The sequence below is a fragment of the Xiphophorus hellerii genome, chromosome 15 (assembly GCF_003331165.1).
Source record: "Xiphophorus hellerii strain 12219 chromosome 15, Xiphophorus_hellerii-4.1, whole genome shotgun sequence".
Classification (NCBI taxonomy): Eukaryota; Metazoa; Chordata; class Actinopteri; order Cyprinodontiformes; family Poeciliidae; genus Xiphophorus; species Xiphophorus hellerii.
The window spans coordinates 12,124,391-12,144,600 of NC_045686.1; the positions used below are offsets into that span (position 1 = coordinate 12,124,391).

The 20,210-nt window shown below is 37.5% G+C and overlaps 1 protein-coding gene across 8 annotated transcripts in view; it reads left to right on the plus strand.

Moving 5' to 3' along the window:
* Window positions 1–20,210, plus strand: part of sash1a (SAM and SH3 domain containing 1a) — a 179,519-nt gene that overhangs the window by 123,514 nt on the left and 35,795 nt on the right. For 6 of the 8 annotated variants that reach the window (XM_032586069.1, XM_032586062.1, XM_032586063.1 and 3 more), the window contains exon 2: window positions 11,524–11,652. In XM_032586069.1, coding sequence (XP_032441960.1) covers window positions 11,524–11,652 — 129 coding nt within the window. Of the gene's footprint in view, window positions 1–2,527; window positions 3,178–11,523; window positions 11,653–20,210 lie in introns of those variants that run through there. The other 2 variants (XM_032586064.1, XM_032586068.1) reach the window with 2 other exon arrangements.

Sequence of the window (20,210 nt, forward strand, 5' to 3'; positions counted from 1 at the left end):
AGCAGAGCTAAACGTGTCCATGAAACACATTTCTAACCAGAATAGCACAGAATGCCTTCCATTTACTGAACTGCACCTGAAACTCTGGATTTCTGGTTTTATATTAGGTTCAACATTTACCCAAGGATACTCAGAAAACATGTACTCATGGGACTGATATGTGTAAGGAATGAGCTGGAAAAAATGTGAACCAGATGACATTTTTCAAGGGTTGCATAAGAAAACTATATGAAACTATGTGGAACTGAAGTCAAATTTCTTGTTTATTTGCACAAACTCTGGAAATAAAACTTGTTTGATCAGCCTTTGTAGGATTGATAGAATTCAACTTTGGGTAAAATTTTTAACCCACATGGATCCCAGAGGTGTAGCACATACCAAGCAAATTTTCCTAAAACCAATTTGAGAACAACCCAAGACCTTCATTTGTGTGTCATTGGTTTGCTGGTATTGGTGGTATGTATTCAAATCAAATGGGTCCCATACAAGAAGCCCATTTTGTGACAAGTAACAAATAGTGCTCTTACAAACTGAGCAAACTACATATAGTTAGCATGCATGATTCATTTGTAGGGAAAACAAAAGTATAAGAGGTAAAACGAGGTGCAAAGTATCAACAGGAGGTAAAGTTTAGGTTAACTGTAACGCATTCATAAGTTATTAATATAAAATCAGCTTTCTATATCCAAACTTCTTCTAGTAAGATGTTACTATTATGAACAAGTTAGTATGAATGTGAGTAATCACTTACCAATTGCAATACAAGCCAATAACGATGCTTTTCATATGCACATAGCTAAACTGTATGTCATGCAGCCATACATGATGTAAAAATTAATTGTACAGTACTGCAATGAATGGTACTTCAGCCACACCTCACTGTACTATTGAACTTACTATATAGCTACGTAGTAGAGAGTAAACCTAACATTACACACATGTTTAGACTCCCAGTGAAACTGAAGCTTTGGAGGATTATTGTGTAACTGATCGCCTTTTGCACAGTTGCAGAAAGGAATGTGGGGTGAACAGTTTTGGGGTTTTTTTGTACCTTTTCTATCCTTTTTCATGTGATACTTTTAATTTTAATTATTTGGCTGCATGTGGTGTCTGAGCTAATAAACAGCAGATAATGCAACATTTTTGGGTGGAAAAGTGGAGCTGAATCAGGATGAGGGAAATACTTTGCTCTCTACCTCTTCATCTCTGGTTGTGTCACACGACCTGACAGCTGGGCCTGCTCTGAGAAAATGAGCTATGAGAAAATGCACTCTTTACAACAATAGGGAGAGCCAGAGACAGCTTCAGGACTTCTTCATTATCAAGGAGACGCCTGCAGGCAGGGCTTAACAAATGGCTGATCAGACAGGAAAGCTGTGCAATTTCATGCTTGTACATTAAGTGTTCGTCTCTGTGCGACTCGTATTCAAATCTGTGGTTCAAAAAGCATAGCTGTCACACAACACAGCAACTGTTTTATAATGTGTGTGTAGATTCTTAGTAACTAAGATGAAGTCATTACAGAGGCGTTTTGGTAAAAGTTTGTTTGCAACATTTAAAGCATTTCCCAGATTTGTGCTAGCTTGCAGAAGCTGGGCATACAGAAAAAAGAGCAACTTTTTCCTATGATGCTTTTATTGTTTTCCAAACAATCATGTGGCTTTGTTCACAGTCCCTATTCAAAGTGGGATGGAGAGCTTTTCAGAATATGTAGAAAAAATTCTTGGGTTCTTTGGCAGACATCTCTTATTTGTGTCTTTATGGGTCACCACAAAATACAGGGCCAGGTTGTAACCATTAAATATCACAACAGCCTTATGAGAATTTCAGGAGTTTTATTTAGCTTTTGCTAGATACAATATAGCAGTGAAATAAAAATAAATCATACAAGATTTTGGACTACTGAGCAGCACTGTCTGTTCTTTCTTTAGCTCAGGCAAGAAGTTTATATAAAATATAAACTTCAGTAGAACATGACATCATTTTTCTTGTTAATGACTTAAGACATTCTCTGAGACACTATCCTAGTTGAAGAGATGGACTTTTGTGCTTTCATAGATTATTTCATAGATATTGTCCAAAGAAAAAAAAGAAATGCACAGTTTGGATTTGGAAACACTTGTAATCAGATATATTCATATTTTGAATGGTCCAATTGTAAAAATAAATAAATTCATTAAAACATTAATACAACTTAATAAATAAAATCAGCAACTCAGCTTCTGCTCTCTTGGTTATAGGCGGCTATGCCACTCTAGCCCCTCTTTTGCTTGGACTGGTTCATAGAAGGAAATATACACAATAAAAATCTGAATAAAAAAATTAAAAGTATGCCTAAAATTGTGTTCAGCGTGAACAAAAACTTTATTGGCCACCTTGACTAAAACGGATCAGAGGCTACCATATTTCTTTTATTATTATAACTATAGCCTACATAATGAGTTGTTAGCGGTGTTACAAAAGTGTTTTTCCTTCTTCCTCCTGTTGGGAGGAGTGTGAAGGGGGAAGAGAGGGAGGGAGACGCAGCGGGTGAAGTGAGGGGGGAGGCGCACTGTTTGGAATTGTTTCTCTGAGAAGCGGCGGATCTCTTACTCCAACTTTTTTTTTAATGGAAATGCCTGTTGCGCTACTTTAAGGACTTCACAAACTTTTTAACAAACTTTTAGCCAAACCATTCTGATCTCTTCTCCCCCGTCGGCTTTAGGAGAGGAGGGGTTGTTTAGTTCCCAGACACGGATCCGCGCTGTTGGGTTTTCAGCCGAAGTTGGATCAGCGCAGATTCGTGATCTTTCATTATTAATCTGAAATAATATACTTTTTTTTCCATCTTGGAGAATTTGCCAGCATGTCAAGACGCAATTTATTCACCAAACCTCGAACTGTTCCAAGCAATTTTGGAACACTTTACTGGTGCGTCAAGGGCAACTTGTTGTGAAAAAAAAACTAACAAACAAAAACAAAACAGCCTTGGCATCAATCTCTCGTGTTGCTTCGGATCTCATCACCCCGCCTGTTGGTTTAGTGTCTGGATTTACACCTTACTGAGTGCGGACACTTTCCCCCTCTAACATGGAGGGCGATCAGGGGCTCGATGCGTTCTCCGAGGAGCCCCAGACAGACACCGCCGCAGCGTCTGATAGTTTCTCCCAACTGTGGACGGACGTCATGGGGATGCTGGTGAGTTTTTAAAGTGGGGGTAATTGGGGTTGACAGGATCACGTACTGACTTCAGACTGACTTTTCACCCCGTTATCCTCGAAGGTGGCGCACTGATTTGCGCGTCTGCTTATTGTGTTGCGGCGCATGCAAATCAACCATCAGACAAACACGTCCTTACAGGCCCCTGTTTCAAACTCAAGGACCAACACTCTACTGTTAGTATTGTGTCCAGGCGGTTCGTTTTGTTGCGTCAAGACTGGCTTGGCAGGTTTGGTGTACTTTTTGTTGTAGTGTGGATGTTATCTCTATTGTAGTTAGAAGTTGTGTTTTTTCTATCTTCTTTATATCTGGGAATAGTTTGTTGTTACTGCACCACAGATTTAGGGTTTTCTTAGAGTTGGGTGTTCTATAATCACCTGTTCCCAAAATTGAGGATAACAGAGTTGATAACATCAATATAGTGGCTGTTGATGCTGTTTGTGTTGTCAGTGTACGACTGCTTTATTAACATAAAAAAAAAATGCCTGTGTACTCCTCCAGTGTTCAAAGTGAGAATTTCCTTCCACAGACATTTTGCGATTCAGAAGCTAAAATGTTAAGACATCACTGACATATTTGAATTTTTTTTTCTATAAAATCTACATTGACTTTAAAGTCAAAACAAATGTAAAAGTAGAAATGCTTATCATCATTACAGGTGTTGTCATTACATAAACCTGCTGATTATAAAGTATTTAATAAGTTTTGTTAGCATATGCAATAATATTAGATTTGATAAACTTGAGGATGAATACCACAATTTGATGATGCATACAAATCAAAACATATTACAATTATAATGATCAATGGTGTATTAGTTTACTTTCATTTTAATAAAGACTTAAACAGAAATATTGAAGTAACACCTACCTAATTTAGTAATAGTTCTGAATTATTGATCTTTTACACCTTTTTGTCATTCTGCTCCATAGTTTTACTGGGCACTCAGATATTATGTAGATACTCAGCTTTATTAGTTTTCTCATCACAGTGAGTGTTTTTCATAATCAAAAAATTCCAAACTGCCAAAGGTGTCTTTTTTGTTAATTAATGGAGGAAATGTATTGTAGCAACCTTTCAGCCAGCTTACCAGCTGTGCACAGCTTTGTTCAGCTGTGATACTTTCTCTGGGATCTCATCTAAAGGTTTTCTGTTCTTTGTGGTTTTTATACCGGACCTTTTGAAACCCTTTGTATAGCTTGATGCTGATAATCTGTCCAGCCCTTATATAATCCTGAGTAATGCTAGAATGTCATCATCAATCAGACTCAGCTCCTTTTTTTCATCCTCATACACAAATCAGATCTTCTGAAACTCTTCTTGCCGGCACATTTGATCCGATTGATCCTCCGACCAAATGTCCTGCAGTCACTTTCCAGCCTGTGAAAAAGCCTGAGGTGATAATTTGGTTTGGTCTGGCACTGAGGATGTGAATGGAGTGGAAATGCTGAATTGCGTGTGTGCAAAAGGTTGAGGGTGACGGGTGGGTGGTGTGCTGTCCTGCCCTTCTGACACTAGGTGGGAGACCTGGCTCCCAGCCAAGCAATTTCTCTAGATTTATTACTCTCGAGGCAAATGGCTCTCAGCCCGGTGCTCATCTTTGTTGTTTTTCCCTCTACTTGAACTGAAAAACAAAAATTTGCAGAAAGTTTATTTAGTCTTTCAATTGCATCATCATCAAGTCACAGCCATACTTCAACAGTATACAAGTTTGCAACAACTAGACCTGTTTTAGATCATTTAAAGTTAAGTTGTTCTTTCTCATTACTCTACTGCATAATTTTGGGCTTAGGTATTTTTTTTGGGTAGAATTCAATAGCTTGAAGTGCAAATGTGCTAAGAAAGTGGAAATGCATGACAACATATCTGAGCTAAAAATAATAATCAAATGAAAACGTCCAGAAATAATTTTGCAATGTCAAAGTCTAATGCTCTCAGGGCCATCACAAGTTCATTTTAAATGTAGTAAAATTTGCAGGAGTGAATGTTTATTTAATTATTACTCCAGAGGACACAATACTGTACACTTTTGTTTGTTAACCTGTTCTTTTAATGTTTGAATGGCTCCTCATCATTTTGGCACTTCACCCATTTTATTTATTTTGTCTCCCGGGCTTTACCATGGTACTTGCGGGATTGGATTTCAGTTTATTTTTCTTGGTAAAAACGTATAATTAGAAATGATAGTAACATTTTGGGATTTTGCCCCCCTGATCAAGTCAATCAATCAGGTTTATTTGTATGGCACATTGCAGCCAGACAGCAGTTCAAAGTGCTTACTGGTTTTCTTCATTTACGTTCAGCTTTCAGCAATGTATCATTTGCTTCATAGCATTTTGTTGTATTTTCCTGTAGAAAGGACAGTTGATTACATAAAGGTTGAAGTCTTAAGTAAATTGACCTTTATTATACACTTTATCTTAAGAACTTGCTCTGACTCCTATCTTTAAGCACATTGTAAGACCCTGAGAACAGTAAATACCATATGTATGGTACAATTAAATACATGTGCTATATATAACCAGCGCTCTATGACTTTCAATAGCTTTTGTTTTTCTTGAGGTCCCGACAAAGAAATGGCCTTTAAATTTGGGTTTATCCAACCCTGCCTGTTGGATTGAAATCATTGTAGCAAGTCTGGTCTTGGCCCTCTGCACATGAAACCTTATCTTTACAGACAGTTATCTAACTTTGTTCAGTAGGCTCACTATTTGGTCTGAACACACAATATATTTAGGAACTTAATACTGGAATGACTGTGCAGACACAACATTAAAGTACCCGTCAGCAAAAACCCTGTAATCCACCCAATGAAATCACTATTTGCATCTTTAAGGGACTTTTTCATCTTGTTTGGACTGTAAATCCAAGAATGTCAGCCTGTGTATGTTTCCGAGGGCCCCCTGTCAGTAATGTGTGTTTAATAAGAATAGCTAAGAGAGGCAGATTTTTTTGTGGTGGTAGGTGGAGTTAATACTCCTCAAACTAATTAAGATTCACAAGCAGATTAGGGCACAGAGGTATGAGCTATAACTTTTAAGTGGTTGAGGCCGACAGTACAGACCTCTCTTTGAAACTTATTTTTTAATTCAAATAAGTTAGACTCAGTATGCATCTAAGGCCTATTTGTGGTGACATCTGTATTCCTGTCTTTCCTTTTAAACACTTTTGGCAAACCAATCTTACATATGGAACGTTTATGTGTTTGTTAGATCTGTTTTATTTCTTAATGAAGCTATAAATACAAAAATTCACTTTCAGTTTACATACCTGGGCAATTGACAGTGACTTACTACTCCCCCACTAGATAATTCTCTTGATTTTGCTGGAAAAGCTGTCTCGTGGAAATATTTTACTTGTCTGCAGAGAATTTGTGTCTTCTTGAAAAGTGTTTTGTGGTGTTCAATGCAGTGTGGGAGGAGGAAGTGTGTCCATTTGAAGACTGCTGATTATGTAAGACACAGAGTTTTGTCTGTAAATATGGGGCTCTACTTTTCATGGTCTGAAAGTTTATGATTTTATTATGTTAGTCTAATAAACCCATGATCATATGGTACCTTAAACAAGAAACCATATTGAAAAATGGTCTCTTGTCCAAAATATCCTTAGTTCTGTTATTGTGTCTCCTTTCTAGAAATGTTCCAACATGGGCTCGTTTACAACCTGATCCTTCCTTCCTCATTTTAACTTTACACTGCCATGTCCAGGCTCATTATTTAGGTCAAACAGGGATCTGTTAAGTTTCCTCTTCTGGGATGGCACTGCTCTGTTTAGCTAAAGCGGATATCCTAAGGAAGTTCTTTGAAAGACTGAGCTTTGGCCTATGGCATTATCTTCCTAAACGTTCTTCCACCTTTCGTTCCCAAGACCAATGATGAAGCCCCATGTCAGCAATCATCTGGCTCCTGATTGTTCCCAGTGCCCCAATTGAGCACCGTTAGTCAGACCTTAAAACATGACACATGAACATTTCATTTGTCCTTATCTATTGTCTAGTGTGCCCAGTCTACTCCTCTCGGCTTCATTATGTTGGTGACACATGAACATCTCATTTATCCTAATCTATTGTCTAGTTTGCCCAGTCTACTCCTCTCGGCTTCATAGTGTTGGTTGGCACATCTCAGCTCTGTGATTCCGGTATTTATGTAAGCTTTGATAATGTCTGAAAATGTTTGCAAATATTTTTTGTTTTGTGGCTTTCTGTGTAAGGCAAGTGTTTGCGACTCATCCTAAATTGAGATAATATGTTAATAAAAGCAACTACCAGTCATTATAGTAATAATCAGGGTATGTTTTAAAACTGGCTCTTCCTGTCCTGATGTTGTGCTGTAGAATAGAATAGAATAGATAGAATAGATAGCATTTATTGTCATTGAACAGAATTCAACGAAATTTCCATTGCAGCTCCCGTGCAAAAGGTCAAATATATACAGTATAAATAAGCAAACACACAATAATAATAATAACAATATATACAACTAAATTAACTAAAGGCACTCAACCACACCAAAGAAGTAGCAGCAGGTCCAATTATGGCAAAGTACAGATGATGTGACATTACAGATGAGGTGAAAACGTTCAATGCCCATGCTGTGACCTTATGGACCATGTCTCTGTTGTAAATTATTCTCATTGTTCTGAAGTTTGAGTTCAAGTTTTCATGAAGCTCCCCCTTGGATAATAGTCAAACCTCGCACCCTACCACTTCCCAGTGTGTAACAGTCTCTAACATGGGAAAAACAATTTAGAAGGTAGAAGGAAATGTTATGTTTGTAGCATTTTTTAATGTTTCTTCAGGGTTGATACATGCATTTCAAATGAAATGCTTTCCAATACAATGTAAAAAGACAAACAGACAAGCAAACAAAAATAAAAACATGATAAAAATATGAAGTGAGTGTAAATTAACTGTGACATTAGATTATAAGTAAACCTGAGATCTCAGTGCCTTCTGGCAATCTTTTGGAAAAGGCTTCAACAGAAATTCAGTATTTCAAATAATCATAGTCTTTTTGGAAATGCTGTCTTTTGGATTACGGGAACAGTAAAAATGAAAGTGTTACAGTTGTGAGGAAATGTTATTACCAAACTGAGCTAATGTGAAACAAAAAAAATCACACTTCTATTGGCAGCCAGCACAAAGTCCTTTCACACAGTGCCAATTCCAGATTGTTATCCAGCATACTTAAAGAAGTCTCATAGTCAACAAATCTGTTGCATGTAATGTTTCAACAAGATGGCTTCGTTTGTGATTTTTTTTTTTTCTGTCAATTTTGAAAAACTTAAGTCAGACTGTAGACTAGAATAATGTGTTGGTTTTCGATGTGATTCTGTTAAAATGTGATTGTGTTAAATGCACTTTAAAAATAAATAAAACACAAGAGTTAAGATTTCTAAGAACTATTTATCATTCAGTCACACTGGCTGCATTTTCATTGCATATTTAAACATATAAGATTTAAACATATGAAATGCTGAAATAATTTTAGCTACTTTTATTCATATTTGCTCATAAGGGATCTTAAACTTCAAATGTATTTCTGAGATTGACATAGATACTAATTATCTGCAGTAATCTGAGGCAATATTTAATGACAGCTGTGAGGTGTGTGTCACATAGTAATTTATAGCAGCAGTATCGCTACTGCGCAACAATCTTCTGTGAGGCTAGTGAGTTGCATGTACTCTTGAAGCACACCTATAGGTGGATCAATCCTCAGCTGTTCAAAGGGAGTTGCGTTTTCATGGAGCTCATAATATGAAGCACCCCCACTTCCCCATTACTGTAAATACAAATGAAATCACACACATTCTTCTATGGGTGTTGCTTTCTGTGGAGCTATTGTTGCCTTTGTTCAAGTCATAATGGGGAGTTTGCCTCCCCTTGCATCCAGGGTGGAGTAGCTGTTGCATCAGCTAAAGCAGCATTACTCATTATTTCAAATATTCATTGGGCTAGGCAGGTTTGTAAGTCTGAATATATTATTTCTTAAACAAATTTAGATTATGCTTGATTATTTTAGAGGTTAGTTTTTTAGCCTGAACTTTTTTTTTTCATCTTTCTTTGATGCTCCCAAAAAGTAGAACTCTGTTGTTTTGGAGTTGGTAAAGTTTTAGAAAAGCTTTGATGCCTGTTGTTAAAATAGATTAGCTCCATCTGCGGCTGGTTATTAGCTTGTGGAGCTCTGTAACATGAGCATGCTTTTTGTCATTGTGAGGAATGAAGTAGAAAGCATGTGTCTGCTGTGTCAGGGAGCACTCCCACAGGGATTCTTGATCATCCCAAACCATATGTCTGGACAAAAGACGACTACTCAAATGAGGAGGGTGGAACAATATAGAACCTTGCCAACCCGGGCAAAAAAAAAAAGAGTGTTTATATCGGAAATGTTGTGTTCATCAAATTGTTAAAGAGCACTTTTTCATCACTTTTTATTCTACTGAGCCGCTTTGTTTACAACTGGGCTGCCTCAGTTTGTTTTGGTCCAATGTGTTTTAAATCCCCTGCCTCCATGGGTGTGCATGCCAATGTGCATTTTCCCTGACTAGACAGACATCTCTGAGTGAGGCCTTATGCCCTTGTGTGTAGATGTCTGGGTGTGTGTGTATGTTTGTGCGGCACCTTCGCCCACACTCACAGGGATCCATTCATTTGTGGCCTGGCACCCAGAAAGTGAGTCCGGTTCAGAAAAACAGAGACTGAGGTATACTGTTCGGACTCTGCTCACTGACTCAATGCTAGCTGTCTGCCTGGCACAGATTAGATCAACACTGATGAATATTCAACAGCTGGCCATCACTGCCAGAATAGCCCATATTTTAACCAAGCCAAGTGACGGTGGATGGCCGTTGATGCCACTTTGGACAAGAGGCTACTTCATGTCCCTGTAATAGTCTCTAAGTTAGAGCTACAATTGACTTTGTTTGGTCTGTCAGTTCTGTTGTGACAGATTCCAGATGTGTTTTTTTTCTTAGGTCTGTGACGAACACATAAAAAAGTGCTACAGGTTCATTAATAGCAACAGTAGCTTTGAACCCAAAATGAAATGATGGACTTGACAATGATTCCCACTCATGCAAATCAGCTGATGTTTCTTTATCATTTATCTAAGTATTATCAAACTTAGAAAAAAAAATCCATCAAAGTGCTTGCGCTTGGTTTATGTGCTTACAGACTGAACATTGAGGTAGTTCTTTGATTTGATATATTTAATAAGTATTTGCTGATCTCTGTCACGAGTGAATCAAAGGAAAACTGGGTGATTCAGATTTCTGGTAAAATAAAGACTGCATCTCTACGATCAACCAGAGATCAAAATTGTCTTATTTTGCTTGACGGGCCCTGATTGCTGATCAGCAAGTCAAATAATGAAGTTAGTAAAGTGATTTAAAGTTTATTGATATATGACTTTAAATTGAACACACAATGCTCCAGGTAAACTCCATGCAGAAACACAACAGGTTGATTTGAAAACAGGACAATCATGCAGCAAGGCAACAGTACTACCAACTGCGCCGCCATGCAAACATATCTAGTTAATTGACTGGTGCATTTGTAATATTTAGTTGTCTAATGACTGGAATCCATCAGTCTTTGTCCCACAGCCAAAACATGATACAACAAATTCCAGTCAAATCCTAGCTACTTTAAAACATTTTTTCATGTCACAACCTCTTACAGTTGCACATTGTAATCAGCAAGTGTTTTTTTCAGTCGGGTAATGTCGTCACTGTTTTGAGTGCTGCTTCCTCCCTCTTTCCCAAACATGCTTTCCCCCACAAAGGCAGGAACTGTGTGGATCTAAACTACAGCCAGCAGGAAAAATCTGTTTGGTTCAGAGCTATGTCAATGTCTGAGGAGGTAAAGGGCATCCTTGAAATAAGCCTCAACAAAGACAAAACCTAGGAACAAACCTTGGCTTCATCTGAGATCCAGAATGGAGCTAGATAAGAACAAAGACATTGTCATAATATTCACCCTCGAGTGTATTTTTGGATGTTTTGGCTTGTAAGTCTCAGTGTGGGACTTACACTGAGGGACTTACTTTTCTTAGTGAAGAAAAATTCTAACAAATCAAAGTGTATTGAGGCTGTTTTTGGTTCACATGACAAGTAGCATGTAGATCTCAAATACATAAATGTAATCTTAATCTAATGGTCTTACATTTAAATGTACTGCTCATTAAGCTATGCTTTGCATTTAGTAACATAATGACCTGAGTTGGCACTTCCCAGATCCGTTTTTTTTTCTTATGGAATTTGGCTTTTGTTTCCCAGTGTGCTTTCGTTCCCATATTAACCTATCCACTTTCTTTTACACCATAGGATGGCTCTTTGGGTAACATAGACGACCTTGCCCAGGAATACTCTGAGTACTACAACACCTGCTTCAGTGACGTCAGCGACCGGATGGAAGAGCTACGCAAGCGCCAAGTCTCCCAAGAGCTGGACATGGTAAGTGTATGCTTTAAAACACAAGCATCACAATTTGCATTAAAAACTACCTCACAACTTTTGTGGCTGTTTGCATTCAAATTTGAAATAAGAATCTACAACTACTTGGGATACCAGATACCAGCCAAAAACCTGACAGGGGAAAGCAGTAGCTGAAAGAGCATGTCCTCAAGTGTTAGGAAGGCTGCAAAGACTTTGTGTGGAAGTGAATGTGGTAATGTAACGGAAATCTGTCAGAAAGAGTGAGGGGTTCCTTTTCACAAGGATGTAGGGTAGTGGGGCAACCCATTTGGTTGCCAAGCTGCAAGCAGATGAATGGTGGAATGCTGCTGGTATTGCTGCAGAGGACCAAGCTTTGTGCAGCATTAAGACACTGTAGGCCTAAAAGAGAAAGTGTCTAAAGTCTTGTTCCACATGACCTTGCTGCACTATTTTTGGTACATATTTGCATGCAGTATACAAAAAGATACAGATTTTATTCTATTTTGTTTAAGTTAGCTGTAGTGCTGGTCAACTTGAAAGTAAAATATAAATTTCCGGTGAAGACCCTGTTATTGTTAATTTCTACTTAAATTCTGCTGTTAAATTGACTTAATGAATGACATAAAAAAAGGTACAATAGGTGAAACAAAATCTCAACATTTTTTTTTTTTTTTGGTCAGGCTAGCGTTAGCAATGCACTATAGCTAGCTTTAACAAGAAGTTTGGCAATTTGAGACAGTTATAAACCTTTGACACAAAAATTGCAGTATTAAAAAAGCTGACTAAACCCAAAACTGTGTCATTATTGAAGGTGAAACAAATCACTACATGTTAGATTACAGCTAAAAACATCTTTTGGAGAGGCTGGCATTATGTTTTGTTAACACATTCAGTAATTTGATAACACTATAATATGAGGTTTTTTGTTCAACTTTGGAGAAAAAGATCAGTGTTTGCAGGTGTAAGAACATCATGCTAAGCTTAAAATATCATTCTGACTCTCAGCAAAAAGAAAGAATATTGGAAATCCTAACTGACAGAACGCAAGAAATACTTAGTCTAATCTAATTTAATGCCAAACTTTTGGAAAGAAAGATTTTAAGAAATTAAGAACATTTTAAGAATTGCTGGAAGTAATGTATTGGTGAAGAGTAAATTTAAGTTTAGTTTTCATAGATTATTAAAATTCCTTAATTAAAATCATGTTCATACCTACGATCAATGAATATACATTTATAACTAGAGCTGTGCTTTTTCCCACCAAGTAAGTAAGTTACGAAGTAAGAAGAGTCACCTCTGGGCATGTTTTAGTTACTGAAGGGGTCATCTTGAGTACAGAGAGCTGTGGAGAAAAAAGAGGAAATAATCAGGGTGGATTTTTCTGCTTGAGAGAAGAAATAAAGCTGACTGGGACTTGAGCCTGAATCCCCGTGCAGAAGAGGGGATGAGGATGTGAACAGAGGAAGCGAAAGGGAGAGGATGAGGGGAATGATGAGCAGGAGGTGGAGAGGAGAGCCTGCAGCTGCCCTGCCACTCTGTGAAGTTTTGGCAGCTGAATATAAAGGAAGAGAAGAAAAAAATGCGTGACGAAAGAAATATAGGTCAGGCAACACCTTACTCTGAGCTCTCAAATGTGCAGGATTTGCCCACATGGTATAGACTGAACTTCGCTTGTTGGTTTGTTGTATTCATTTACTAAAATTAGATTTGGGAAACCGTCATGTTTGGAGCATTTTTTTTCTCCACATAGATTGTAACTCAATAGTAGAGAGAGACTTTAGTATGTTTGATATTATAGTTTGAAGGAATTGAGAAAGTAACCTAGAGAGCTGGAGAACATTTGGGACTTTGTCGACCTGAGTAAAAGATTAGACAATGTATGGTGTGAGCTGACACTCACAGACTTAGAAGAGAATGACTGAAGAGAGTTGTCTGTCTTTAAAACAGAAGGTCATGGTGTCAATAGTGAATGGTGTTGCTGATCATCATGGCAAATAGGTCACAGAAATTGAAGGATGGCATCTTCAACCAATTTGCACTTTTTTTGCAATTTTTATATACATCTTTTTTTTTTTTTAATGTACTTTTCCATATTCAGTTAAGTTTTTGTATTTTCATTTATCTTATTATTTTTCATTTAATATTATTGTTTCTATCTCTTGCATCCCTTATTGATCATATTGGATGGTAAAGGTTTACATGAATTCCAAATTTAGATTAACCAAAAAACAATTTGCTGATGATACAAAAAGAAAATCCCATTAGAAATCCCCCTCTGTCCGCAGTTTAGCTTTGCTAACACCAAAAGAGAGAAGTCTTCTCTTTTCACAAGTTTCTGTTCTTTAAACTGGCCCTAACTCTTGATTTGGCAAAAGTACTGTTTCCATGTGGGCCATTTTGGTTTCTGTTTGGACTTCTTTGCGTCTTTTCTTTAAGAAAAGCAATCTTTTATGTTTATTATCACTCCCTGACTGGCACCACGGCTAGCAAAGTGTTTGACTTTCTCTGTTGCAGTAAAGAATGGGGGTCTCTGTGTATTAAAAGCTGATGATGGAGGCTTTTTCTGAGATGACTATCATGCAGGAACTTCCTGCTTTCTCTGCACGCTGTTGTTTCTATACATCTCTGTGTTAGTTTTGTACTGGTGAGACATAAGCAGTTAAGTAAACATTCCCTGTAGATGGAACAGCTCTGCTGCTCAAAGTTTCCCACCACATTTGGGTGGACCTCTCTGGCATTCTAATTTAATTATCATGGAGAATTATTACTTTAAATGACAGGACATGCTGGAAGAGAGGAAAATGTTTCATGTTTTAAAGAATGGATTAATGAGTAAGGTTATTATCGTGAGATTAATATGCAAATTGAAATTTGGGTTGTTTTCCAAATGCAATGCCTTGCAAAAGATCTTTTCCATATATTGTCATGTTACAACAGAAATAACTAACCTCTTTTATAATGCTATTTGTGGCTGATAACTAACATTGTAAACACTGAGAATAGCATTTACCTAGCTGCATTGTATTAGGTGTAATTTTTGGTGCAGCGGACATGGCTCCCCCTCCTGTTCCAACACGACTGTGCTTTAGATCTCCACACAAGGTCAATAAATACATGGAATAGTGAGCTTGGACTGGCCTGCACTCAATGCTGAACTAAAACTGATACAACACTTTTGGGATGAATCGGAGTGATAATTGCAAAGACGTTTTGTCCAACATCAGTGTCTACCCTCACAAATTTTCTTTTGGTAGAATTTTTAATTTCTTTGAACATGTTCCTCGTGGGATCATGTTCTTTGTGGGAATCCTTCCCAGGAGAAATGAAGCTGTTAGAACTTCAAAGAGTGGGCTAACATCATTTTAAATATTTTTGAATTAAGAGTGGGATGTAATTCTAATTCATGTTAGACTAGCAAATACTTTTGGCAATATAGATAACATAATATCATAGCATAAGTAGAAATGAAAAAGTAGGTAAATGAGGTATAAAGGCTTTTATAAGGCTCTGTATTTTTGACACAAAAAACATTTCAATTGACAAAAAACTGTGAATTGAAATTTCTTGGTTTTATTTGTATTATATTAATTAAATATAAAAATAAAGCAAGATGCTTAAACTTACATTCAGTTTAGTCACTTTTTTTCTTTTGTTTGGATGGACTCTATAAATCATCTCTATTAACAGCCACTGTGTCTGCCTTGTCAATCTTAGTGCAACTCTAATTCCTACAGAGGGTGAAAAAGTGTCAAAGCTGTCAGTTAGCTCCAAAGTTCACTTTGATGGGGACTTGCTGAATGTGTAGAACCCCGAGCTTGAAACAACCCCAGCCCCAAGTGATGGAACAGATGAAGTGCATCACAAATAAATCAGGGTGAGTCACTTAGGAAGTTTGTGGTGATTAAGCACATCTTCTAAAATGTTTGCACATGAAATGTAATTATATATTGCAACAGTTTCTTATAAGGCAATTTAGAGTTTGTGGGTAGTCAAGAAGCCAGTAAGATTAATTCCTTTGATGCCTTCGCCACAATCCTCTCGTTGTTAACTTTGTTATGGGAACTTTTAACATAAAACTCACAAGTTGAGTCTGATTGACTAATTCGCCCTAAAAAGGCTCTTTAATTGTAACAGGATCTCGGTAGCTCGGGGTCAGAATTCAAGCCCTCGCCTGTTTTATTTTGCATAGAGGCAAGGAAGGCTGTGGTGAATGTGCTAATTACCTGATGGTTTCTTTTGCCCAACTGGGTCAGTTCACCTGAGTTTAAAATCTACAGTGTATAAAATGTTTGGTCTCCTGCTTATTTGTCCTCACTACCTGCTTTATGTCCTGAAACAAAGAGAGCCCACATGCTCAGACAGCTGCCTTTGTGGCTGGAAGATTGATTCCAAAAGAGGCTGGCAGCCCTCCTTTGTTGGCATAACCCTTCTGGAAAGCATGCGGTGTATTTGTAATTTTACTACATGATTTATTTGTCAGCATTGGACTACTTGACTATCATTGGAATTTGTAATAACTGTGGTATTAGTCTTGAACTGCCAAAACAATGACGATTGTTGAGTCTTAGGGAACTGGTCCCTTGAAAGGAAGACTTTCTTGTTTTATTCACTTTTACACTAGCACTAAGCTGAAAAAGCAGACTATGTACTATGGTATGAACATGCATATCCTGTTCTTGTACATAAGACTTGAACAACAATGCATTTTTTATCATTATGTCATTTGTGAGTGTAAACGCTCGAGATTAATCACCCCAAATGAACTGGTTGTGCAGGTTTGCAGCATGCTGTACTGGTTCCACGGCTAACGGCTGGCCTCCCACCTTCCTTTCAGTGCCTGTCTTTCCACATTCACATTTCATACCTTGAAGCTTCTCACTCGCCCACCCAGATTCAGCCGGCCATGCCAGCTGGAGTGCCTACGATAAACAACCGCTCTACTTTTGCAGCATATCCACCTACTTGTGCTGGCTGTGAGTTCTCATAATAAACTGAATAAGCCGGAATAAACTGTCATCTGTCTTGTCCCTCTCCACTTTCTGTGCCTGCTCCTGTTGTACTAAAATTGTTCAAAACACAGGTAAAAGGCTGTATGGTTTTTGGAATCACAGACACGTTTCATAAGTAGTTTTCAGTGAATGCATGTGCTATGTTAAGCTTCCTGCCCGCTGACATCGTGATTCTCATTAGTCAAAGCTCTTTTGCTTCTTTTTTTTCTGACTTAGCTCCGTCATGCTTTAACAGTTAGAGATACAATGCATTTCCCTCAGAGATGTGTGTCCATACACACAAGATGATATCTGGGCAAATAACTCCGGAGGCCATCTGGTGGAAAAACACATGCACGCTTAACACATGTGTGCCAGGTTTGGGTAAATAGGGCAGCATCACAAGATGATGCTGGAAAGTTTGTACAGAGGATAGAGTGCTCCCTCAGGGAGGGTGTTTCTGAGATCAAAACTTTGCACCCATATAGACAGCTGTTAAAAGTGTATTGATCTGATGTTCTGTGTCAAATATTTCATGCTTATCCATTTGTAAAACACATACAGTGAATTGTAAAAAAAATGTCTGTGCCTTGAATTTTACAACACATTATAACCTCATATTACAATATAGTTTATTGAGTTTTTATGATAGACCAACACAAACTTGGCATAATTAGAAAGTGGAAATAAGGTGATATATTTGTACTATTTACTGTTTTGGGTCTGAAATATTTGCATGTGTAGGTCCTCCTCGGTCTGTGTTTATGTCTATCTTGGCATGGTGTTAAGATTTGGGTCTCTGTCTAGCTCCATGTCGCTGTCCAGCCCCTCTACCCCCATCTTGTTGGCAGAGACATGCGTATCTATCGTGTTGCTACAAGCCGGATAACCCATCAAAGAGGATCTGATAGCAAAACCAGCCTGCCGCTACCTTTGTGAAAGCGTGGGGTGAATGTGTATGTGCGCCTTGTTTAATGCCTCTTCTCTCCCTCTTAATGTGGCTTTTTTTAAAGTACACAGTGTTTTGCACAGTGCTTTTGTTTAAACAGGAACGCCAACGCTGTGCTTGTTTAAGGGATGGATGTGGTTTTTCTTTGTCTCCAGTAATGTTTTTCTTCAATAGAAAGGTAAACAGCACTGTCCCAGATTTGCCTGGCAAGTTAATTAGGACGTTTTTAAGACCTTAGAAAGGTACCTGCTCTTTAAATTATGGAAATCCTTACATTCCCTGGATGCACAGTCTGTCTGAAGGCTCTTCCGACTTAAAATGATTTACCTCACAAACAAACATCCAGATACATGTCCTTGACCAGAGTAACAGACATTTGCACATATGGTTTTTATGACTTGTGGAAGCGAAGTCTGTCTGCTACATTGTCTCACTAACATCTTTACAGTCTGACTTCAGCTGATTACTGTTATCCTAAGTGAGGGATTGAGGCTAATTTGAAGCTTTTGGCCAGTTCAGCTTTCAGGGTCACTGCTCATTTGACTCGTATAATTGAAGCACTTAAGGAGCTCGTGAGGAGGTTATGTCACCTCTGACTGAGTCACTCACACTTAAAAGCTGATGGTGTGGAAAGATTGCACTACCCTGCGTAAAGCCAAAGGAAGTATGAGAAACTCATTCTACATTCAGTTTCCTTTCACTATTGTCTTATAATCAAATATACAGATAGAGAGTGATGAACATTTCTCAAAAGGAAAGAAAAAGCAACTCATTTCCTATTCCTGCTCTCTGGTTGGGGAATTTTAGATTCTATTAGTCTTGGTGGCAGCAGGATAAAGTTTAGATAGAAAGGATTTAAAAAGCCAAGCACAAAACGTCCTACTGAGCTAACCTACTTGGCTGATCTTAACTCTGTTTCTTAAACAAACTGTTTTCTTGGTAAGATAGCACATTAAATTACCATATGGATAGACAAGAATGGATTACTGCCATCTTTGTGCAAGATTAGAAAATCCACAACTTCGGTTTTGACCTAAATAAATTATTTTCATGTTACGTAAATCCCCTAATCTTGCAATGCAGACAAGCATGTTAAAGTTTACGAAAAATACTTGATTTTTTGAGGCATGTTAGACCTTCAGTTTTTCTTTGCCTTTCTGGTATTTTCTTAAATGTCAAACAATAAGAGGAAGCAAGAAATCATCTGAGGTTGCGGTTTCTCTCTCTGTAAGGACCTCATGAAACTCAACCTTGGTAGTGGTATTGATGCTTCTGTAAATGTGTCTTAAATTAAATACTAACACTTTTCTCAAAAATTCACCTTCAGTGTGAGTTTTAAATCTTATTCTGCTGTGCTCGTATGTTAAAAAAACATCTCCCACATCTGAATTAAAAAGTTTTGGGGTATGTCCTGTCATTTTATCTTCTGACAGTCCATCAGGAACGGTTTGGGTATTTTTATTTCTGTGCTCATTTTGCCTCCACATGGAACATAAACCAATATGGGACTCATATAAAACAATAAAAACATTGTTTTTTGAGAGGAGTATTATTATTTACAAGAAAAGAAGAACGATCTATAACATGATCTGATGATTGCTTCAGAAAGCCGGGGTTAAGACTTCAGAGTTCATACATAAAATAATGTATTGTTTGTTTATGCTGTCTGTGCTGATATTATATCAGTTATTCAAACTCTCAGACTATGATTTTTTTGTGTTGGAAGTAGAAATGTTATAGCTGATTTTATTTAGAACAGCAAATCTACATTCATTCTACTTCTAAGACAGTATAACATACTGGTTATTACAAAAATGTTATTACATAGACTGAAGCAAAAATGTAGAATAAAACGTTACTAAGAAATGTAAAATGTTTTAATTGAGCAGAATAGTATGTTTTTGCTCTGGTCATTAAGTAGCACCAGGGGCTTAAAAAAACTGACATTTGTAATTCAATCAGTAGATAGCCTGCAGTTGGCTGCTTGACAGACATGCCACCCATTGCTTGCCAACTGAAAATATATATAGCAACTGGTGGGGTAGGATCAAGGTTCTAGTCCATACAAAACATTTTTATAGTGGGGAAGAAGTTCTGGACCCACCAAAGTTTTTCGGAAGCCGTCTGTTCTGTCAGTTTGTGCTTTAAGTAAATTTTGTTTTCTCTGACACTTTTTTTGTATTTTGAGACTGTTACTTTTTAAAACCTTGTTTAACTTGGTGCCAGTAACTAAAAGACAAAACATTGTCTGTTTTAGTATTAAAATAATACTAACAATAATCAATCAATAACATGTGAAAGATTATGTCATACATTTTTCCCTCTGCGCTGAGCCAGATAACTTCTGTCAAAGACACCTGCTGACCTGAAGTCAACCTTTTATTCCCTAGTCTGTTGCGAGCTTTAAAATGCCTTTAACTACCCGTAAACTAATTGCTGACCTCAAAGTGTCACTGTAGCTTCAACACCCCCAGCTAAAGAGTCTGTAACCACATTCAGTCATATTTTTTTCCTTTGGAAATGCTCAAAAGCATTGAGCTTTCTGCTGTGCTCAAAGCATATATTATATGTCATTTTAAAAGTTACAAACTAACTTTTAAAATGACATATAATATAATGTAAACTTTATTTAAATGATA